General features: G+C 45.0%; 1 protein-coding gene across 4 annotated transcripts in view; it reads right to left on the reverse strand.

Moving 5' to 3' along the window:
- The window catches only part of KAT7 (lysine acetyltransferase 7), a 31,397-nt gene extending 24,461 nt beyond the window's left edge, over positions 1-6,936 (reverse strand). For 2 of the 4 annotated variants that reach the window (XM_029927523.1, XM_029927521.1), the window contains exons 1-3: positions 6,762-6,936; positions 3,639-3,786; positions 1,162-1,338 (exon numbers count right to left, since the gene is read on the reverse strand). In XM_029927523.1, coding sequence (XP_029783383.1) covers positions 1,162-1,338; positions 3,639-3,786; positions 6,762-6,776 — 340 coding nt within the window. In that variant the 5' untranslated portion in view covers positions 6,777-6,936. Of the gene's footprint in view, positions 1-1,161; positions 1,339-3,638; positions 3,849-6,761 lie in introns of all 4 variants that reach the window. The other 2 variants (XM_029927522.1, XM_029927524.1) reach the window with 2 other exon arrangements.
- Positions 6,937-7,967: the final 1,031 nt, after the last annotated feature.

Raw genomic sequence — 7,967 nt, forward strand, 5'->3', positions numbered from 1 at the left:
CTCCACCACTGGAGAGCACAGGCATGCACGTACTCTCACGCTCCCCTCCCTTCTCTCAAATATCAAAAATAAAAAGAAATAAAAAATAAAATAATGAAATAAATAAAATAAAACAAAACAAAATAACCATGCCACTCCACTCCCAGGAGACACACAGGATGGAAGAGAAATGGACGACAGACTCGGTGTGCAAGTGTGAATGAACTTGACTCTCGAGATAGATTGTGAATAATCTAACAACGTAGATTATAAATCATGGGTTGTAAACCAAATGCCTGTAAGAGTTGGGCAAGGCCAAATAGAGACCAATCGTCCATCTCAAGGAGACAACTGCTTCTCTGCTCCTGGTAATACTGTGAGTGAATGGGCCACTTCATTCGTGTTCCCGGAGATTTGCATTTTTTTAAAGGAAACTAGTAACTCATGTTTTTATATGAAATCTATTTTAAAATGCTGGCAACAAATTTTTAAAAGTGTAAACATAATGGGGCGCTTTGGGTGGCTTAGTCAGTTAAGTGTCCGATTTCGGCTCAGGTCATAATCTCACAGTCCATGGGTTCAAGCCCTGCGTCAGGCTCCACACACTGACATCATGAAGCCCACTTAAGATCCTCTCTCTCCCTTTACCCCTCTCCTGCTTGTGCTCTCTCTCGAAAAAAAATAATAAACTTTGAAAAAATAAAAATAAAAATGTGAACACAATGCAAGCAAACCGAGTGTGTTGGCAGACTGACGCTCCTCAGTCTATAACCTGTGCTGTATGGCCTCTGATTTGGGCTAGTGAATCACAACCTCAACAGCTCGCCATCCCACCTTACTGAAGGTCACCTCTCCCCAGAATTCCAGAGATAAATGGACAAATAAAGCATGAATGTAAGAAAATCTGGTTTAGGCCTTCTTCATCTGTGGGTAAGAGGGCCACAGTCCCTTTTGTCTGTTATACGTCCAATCGAATATACTCCAGAGACTGTAAACTTCAAGAGTCCTCTGGAGCAAGACGGTCCTCAGCAAGACATTCAAGAAAGGAATCAGGCGAACAGCATTCGCCTAGTGGAATTTTGTCAGTACCAGGCATCTATCTGCAGTGGCCCCAAGCCTTCCTTAAGAGAAAACTGACCAGATCTTCTCTGTAATTGACCAAATCACACTATACTCACTCACCTCTATCTGAAAAGTCAACCACTTGCTCAGTTTCTGAGCCAGATGAACGAGTCTGCCGAAGGGGGTACTTTTTTGGAGTCACCGGGTTAGGCTGCTGCTGACTACGGGTCACTCTTCTGGTAGAATACGCAGGCTCCTCGGGGCCAAAAGATTGCAAATTTCGAACAGGGCTGGAATCTGATCCCCAATTTTAAGAGATAATAAAATGATCAAAGAGGAAAGAAGGAAATGTGTTTTATTTCTCATCCATATGATTTAATGCCACCTATGCTCTCCTCTCCATATTTCACAAAATCTAACAAATCATTAAAAGGTCTATTTTATTAAATACAATGTAAGCTAAAGAGACTGGATCAGGTACAGAAATGCAATACAGTATGGAATTCATAGTTTTAGGTTCTGGAATCAAAAGGGACTCCCATTCAATTCCCTTGCACCATACCCACGAGCTACAGCGTCTTGGGCGAGTTCATCTCTCCAAGCCTGTTTTCCCTGATCTATAAAAAGAGTAAAAATATTATTTGCACATTCCTCACGTTTGTTGTGAGAAGTGGGATAATTCATAAAAAAACGTTTAACATGATCCCCAGTTCCTAGATCTATAGCTTTCTAAATTTTAGCTGCAACGTCTCTTTCTTCCCTTATTCCAACCCACCATAAAACAGGTACTCTACTAAAGGTAGAATACACACGTCTCCTTTCTTCAGGGATCTCTTGCGTTCTTCCTGATTACCCTGTCTGATACTCTGAAGCAAAGTCATAATGGATTCATGAAGAGTGAGGCAAGGACAGAGCTTTTGAAATTCTTTTGGATCACGAAGCCTATTCTGAAGCACCCAGCAAGTCTTTTTACATCTCTAATTTGATGACACTTAAAAAAGAATTAGAAAAAGATTCAAAGCTGAATTTAAAGCAGGTTTTAAACAACAAAAGATCCGAAGATGGTATGTAAGTCTTATTCTGCACAGAAGAAAACTGAAATTGTCAAACTTCTGGGTAAAGGAAGCACACAGCTAGGTAATCGGCCTGCCCAGGTCCAGGCGGCTCAATTCCTAACGGGGCCCACATCTTGCTTTGGAGACAGCGAGCTTACACAGACAACATTGTGCATGATGCCCCTAGGGGTTGTGCAACTCCATAGTTACGAAGCAGAACAACTAGGAAGTGACCCAGGGCCCAGTTATTTCCTAGCTGGGAAATATGAATGTTTACAACTCTCAGGTGTCCCAGGCATAGCCGATGATGCTTTGATAGAATATTATGCCCCTTCCTATGCATATACTGTTCTCTCTGCCTAGAATGATGTTTTCCCATCTTTCAACATGTAAATTCCCAGTAGATCCTTTAAGATTTCCATCTTGGAGACCGGCCCCAAATTGCCTGCCCATCTCTAAGCTTCCAGAATACGCTATACAAACATCTTAGAGCCCTTACCACAATGCATTACTACGATCAGCTGACATCTCTATCTGTATTTTGTACTGAACTGTGAGATCCTAAGGGCAGGAACTATGATTTCTCTATCATGGTATTTCAGTACATAGTACGTATTACAGCAGTCATTTATCAATATCCCCATTATGCTAAAAAAAATAAAACTTACAAACTGAAAATCAAAAGACAGCAGCTATACTTTGGCTAAAATGTTAAATTTGAAAATAAAGTTGGGAACAGTTGTTGAGAATGTTCCCATTTTCTTGCTTGGAAAACTAATGTTGTCCTCTCATTTTGCAACGTGCTCATAAAGCAGGAACTAGATCAGCACTACTGAAGTGCCTGAAGCATATTACAAAAGTTTCCCCCTTAATCTATTATCACCTACTGCTCATTAGCTTTGCGTATTAACTGCAATTTTCTTTCCTCCCCAAGGAAGCCCAGAGCAGAATCAGGAGGGATCAAGGGCACCTTCCAAATCAAAGCCCAGATGGCTAATTGCACTAGAGAACCTGCAAGCTACCATCCAACACAGAGACCCTCTATTCTTTACGACCAAAGCAAAATTCTGGGTATTTACAACTGATGGTTGGATGCGACTACTTATATTTACTAATCATGTCTGACTACATGACGGAATTAAATATAAGTTATGGAACTCTTCAGAGGTATTGGACCTCCTCCAAAAAGTTCAAGAGACTGTGTTAAATGCGTCAGTCTAAACCATTCTAACACAAAGTAAAAATACGGTCTTCCCATTTTACTCATGGAAAAACTATCATCCTAAACAAAAGTTAAATGACTTAAGGCATATGCAGGCCATACAGCCATTATGTCAGAGAGAGTTCTTTGGGGCCTACAAACCGGACAACCCCCAAGAGAACCATTCTTAAGAACTGGACACTTCTGCAGGCAATGACTCCGCGTTTTACCAGGTTCCGAAATCTACGCCAAGCTGAAGAACCAGTTTCCACATTCCCACAAGAATATGATGCCCAGCGAGGAGGCTATGAGGTGCGGTCAGGAGAAATGAATCCTTGTACCTTGAGAACTCTGGCTCAGCCGGGCTGAGGAGCGTGTCACGCGGGCAGACCGCCGGGACGTGCCGTCACTCTCGGAGCTGTCTGTGTGCTCGAGATCTGTAGAAAAATCGGAATCTTCCGTTCCATCTGAACTACTGCCTGCATTCCTCTGTAACACCATAGATCCAGACGTTAGCACAGAAGCATTTACTCTGTGGGTTTGTGTTAACACTGGAAATAAAACGAAATCATGATACTGAAAACACTAAGAAAGGATTCTACCTCCAAATTCCTTTCATTGAAGGCGCTCAAATGGGACAAGTTGCAAGTAATGCACCTTTGTTAAATAAAAAAGAGAATGAATGCTTACTTTATTGTCACTAATTCTGAAACAAGGACATTTAGTCAGGACCACATACTGGAAACAGAAGTCCTCAACTCAAAATGGTCTGGCTGGGGTGCCTGGGTGGCTCAATGGGTTAAGCGTCCGACTTTGGCTTGGGTCATGATCTCGCAGTTCGTGGGTTTGAGCCCCGCGTCGGGCTCTGTGCTGACAGCTAGCTCAGAGCTTGGAACCTGCTTGAGATTCTGTATCTCCCTCTCTCTCTGACCCTCCCCTACTCGCGCCGTCTCTCTGTGTCTCTCAAAAATAAATAAAATTTAAAAACACTTTAAAAAACCCAAAATGGTCTGGTTGACATAACTATGCACTTGAAGTCCACAGGAGTGAGAAAAATGTCCGTGCAAGACTCCTTTGAACTTTAGAGTAGCCTTTGTGCAAAGTCTCCATGAGCGGCCATCACCTTTTTTTAAAAAAACTGTATACTAATTCAACATCTCAGGGTCCACAACTCTGATCCCAAAGGAACTTAAAGAAAAGACTAAAATTCCTCTTTCATACGGTATCTCTCTAGGAAGTTTCTCTGCGTGAATGCTGAAAGTGCTTTAAAAAAAAAAAAAAAAACCAGGGGCGCCTGGGTGGCTCAGTCGGTTAAGCGGCCGGCTTCGGCTCAGGTCATGATCTCACAGTTCGTGGGTTCGAGCCCCGCGTCGGGCTCTGTGCTGATAGCTAGCTCAGAGCCTGGAGCCTGCTTCAGATTCTGTGTCTCCCTCTCTCTCTGACCCTCCCCTGCTCGCGCTGTCTCTCTCTGTCTCTCAAAAATAAATAAAAGACATAAAAAACAATTTAAAAAAAAAACCAAAAACCAGCTTGCACATGAAAACTTGTAGATATTTAAAAACAGAGATTTTATCATCTTTTCAATAATCATTTGTCAATTTTTAGCCTCCTGAAGCATGATTAGCCATAAAGATAACTTTATCAGTTGATCATTAACACTACACACCCCTTACAAAGTCAGAAAAGGAAAAGCATTTGCTTAGAAAACAATACCAAGCTTCAAACTACAAGTCCTTAATTTTTTTTTTCTAATCCAACACGCTTAGGGCCTGTTGTGCTTGAAATTCCTAATTTTTTGGCTTTTTGGAAAGGGAAAAATTTGCGTATATCCCTCAAGTAACATCCCATGGTCAAACACAGTAATATTTCTACAGCAAAATATATAAATAATCACACCAAATCAGACACACAAAAATTATAAGTAGCCTCAGGATAGTTTATGACAGGGTTTGCCATCAAATAAGGTACTAAGAACACTTACATTTTCAAAAACTCTTTGTATCTGGGAACTACAGAAAAGGGACTGTGGACCTCCTTCAAGCCACCAATGCTATTCTGCACTTGGTTAGCCTTCACATAAACACTACCTACCGATGCAGGCCATTTTAGGAGAAAATAAAAAGCTCACAGATATGTTATTTGAAAATCTCTGTGAAAATAAAGATTTCTACAGAAATGAGCAAGAGTACCATGCAGCTTTCCAAATATTTCAAGGGTAAACTGCCCAGAAATTAGCAGAGACTTCAGAGTCATAAGTTGAAGGGGGGGCAGGGGGTGTGTGTGTGTGTGTGTCTTAAAGGTCATCTAGTCCAGTTATCTAGATGTTTGAATCTCCAACCATCCCTTCCTGGTTTGACCCTGGAATTCAGCTCTTCTCTCTGGCTTTGGCCAATCTCGTTCCCATCTTACTCCAGAGCATACTTAATTGCTCCCTTACTTCCCTCTCATAACACTTTGTATATACCTCCCAGTAGAGAATTTACTAGCTCCTTCTGCAGGTATTTTTATGTCCTTTTCCCCCCATCAGACTGTGATCTCTTTAAGTCAGGGACCATGTCTGATTAATTTGTGAAGCCCCAGCAACTAACACAGTAGCAAGGAGTCAATAAACATTTGTTGAATGAAATTTGTTCTGTCGTCCAGGCTCTGTTATTGACTAACGGGAGTGGCTTGGGGCGCTCCATTAGGCCTCTGTTTGTTCAGCTGCAAAGAAAAGGGATGGCGGGGGGGGGGGGGGTGTCCCTAGGTGACCTTACCAATCCCATCTAATTCTAGAAAGTTTTTGACTTTTATGAACTGCATTTTCTGACCGCTGTCCAAATGAGCAACTCAGGAAAAATTACATCGTGGTCGCAAAAGGGCCTAAGTGGGTTCCCTGGGGAGTGGGCGCTGGTCCTTCCTCTACACACCGTCTTCTGCTTTGTTGTGCCCCCCGCCTGGAGAGGAAGGATGCTCCAAAACCCCGCCCATCCACCTATCAGCATCACCGGCCGGAAGGGCGGGGATTCGTGCCGCCCAATCGCGCTACGGCTACACCGCGCCCCCACGGGACAGACTGCCAAGCCTAGCCAATCAAGAGAGGAGGGATCGTTCTCTACAGCCAGTCGGAGAGCTGTAAGGCCAGGCCCCGACACCGCCCCCGCACGCGGGGAGGTGACCGTTGGACCCAAATGGGCGGTGTCACCAGCCAATCAATACGCTTCTCGGCGTTTCAACGACCAATTACCGAAAAGAACGCCTCCGAGCCAGGCAAGCAGAGGGCGGGAATAGTTGCAAGCATAGGCCGAGGCCAGGATCGGGCCCACATTTTTCTGTCGGGTACGGACAGACGAAAGGGTTGCTGAGCTAGATTGGGGGAAGCGGGAAGTTGGAACCCTACCACTGTGAGGCGTGGCCAACTGCGTCACGTTGCTCAGTCGACTGTCCTCAGCCACCCGCCATCCCTTCTGTCCCGTTCCTCTCACCTTCCTTCGCGGCATTGCCGGCGGCTGCGGCCCGACAGTTCCTATTCGGGCGGCGGCAGCAGCAGCAGGAACGGTGGCTCCGGCGGGCTCCGTGGCGGCCTCTGTAGCAGTCCCAATCCTGCGGACGATCCCAAGTGCCTCCTGCTTCACAGCGTCTAGACCCTTCTGCGCAGGCGCCGCGGGCTGAGGCGCTTTTTCCTTCACTTCCGGCTGGGGCTCGCGTCACCTGACGTTACCGGCCAGAGAGGGTGCTGGGAGGTTCGCTCCTTCGACTGAGGCTCGTGGGCGCCATTTTGGAATTGGGCAAAAAGGCCCACGGTAGTACAACCTCAGGCCTGCCATGTTTAGTCAGGGGATTGACACCTTCTGTGGACGTGGGCAGCCATTCTTGTTTGGGGCTGAAGCCCGACCGTTGAAGTTAACTGTTCTCATCTTAACCTTGGGCAAACTTTCCCTTCCCGTTCGTTGTAATTTCTGAAGTAGAGGAAGGAAACCCCCAGAATCCATCAGGTGGGTGAGGTTTAACCCCTTCGTTGCCTAATGGCCAAAGGACGTTTCTGTTTTTCATATAAACCCAAGTTGGTAGGGGATATTTTGCACAAGAAATTGCCATCTCAAAAGCCATCCTTTGTCTCAAATGGATGGGAATGGGAATGGGGCTTGTAAAAGGACCTGAAGGGTAGCGTCCATCACCAGGAAGTTTGTTGTCTGGTAGAGGAGACATTGTCCTTGCCCGTAGCGAACAGCAAGTAAGTTAGTCGTTCAGGTCGCGGAAAGAGGCAAAACCATTCTCCAGAAGCTGTAGCTCCAGAGATTTCCCCAGTTCGCTCTATGGTGAGCGCCCACCTCCTTCTCCCATTCTGTGCGGTTTTCAGAGCCCTGGGTGGCCCGCACGGGTGGGGGCGGGTGCCCGTGCGGTTACCAGAGTCGGAGCAGCAGTGAACCTATTAAAGTGACCTCTGGAAATCTAGATGCTTGAGCCAGGACTTGGGGGAGGGCAGACGAGGAAGGAATATTTTTAGAGCTTTAAAAAAAAGGGGGGCATAGATATTTAAATATAATAATAATAATAATAGGGCCTGTCTTGAGTGGAAGGAAGAGTTGGTCCATTGAAGAGCCATTTTAAAGGCTGGCAAATGGATAGCGAGCGTAACCTAGCTGGAGGAAATTCTTTGAGAGGACCAGAGGTTGGTGAAGAGAGACCGT

Source organism: Suricata suricatta, chromosome 17 (genome assembly GCF_006229205.1).
Source record: "Suricata suricatta isolate VVHF042 chromosome 17, meerkat_22Aug2017_6uvM2_HiC, whole genome shotgun sequence".
Lineage (NCBI taxonomy): Eukaryota > Metazoa > Chordata > Mammalia > Carnivora > Herpestidae > Suricata > Suricata suricatta.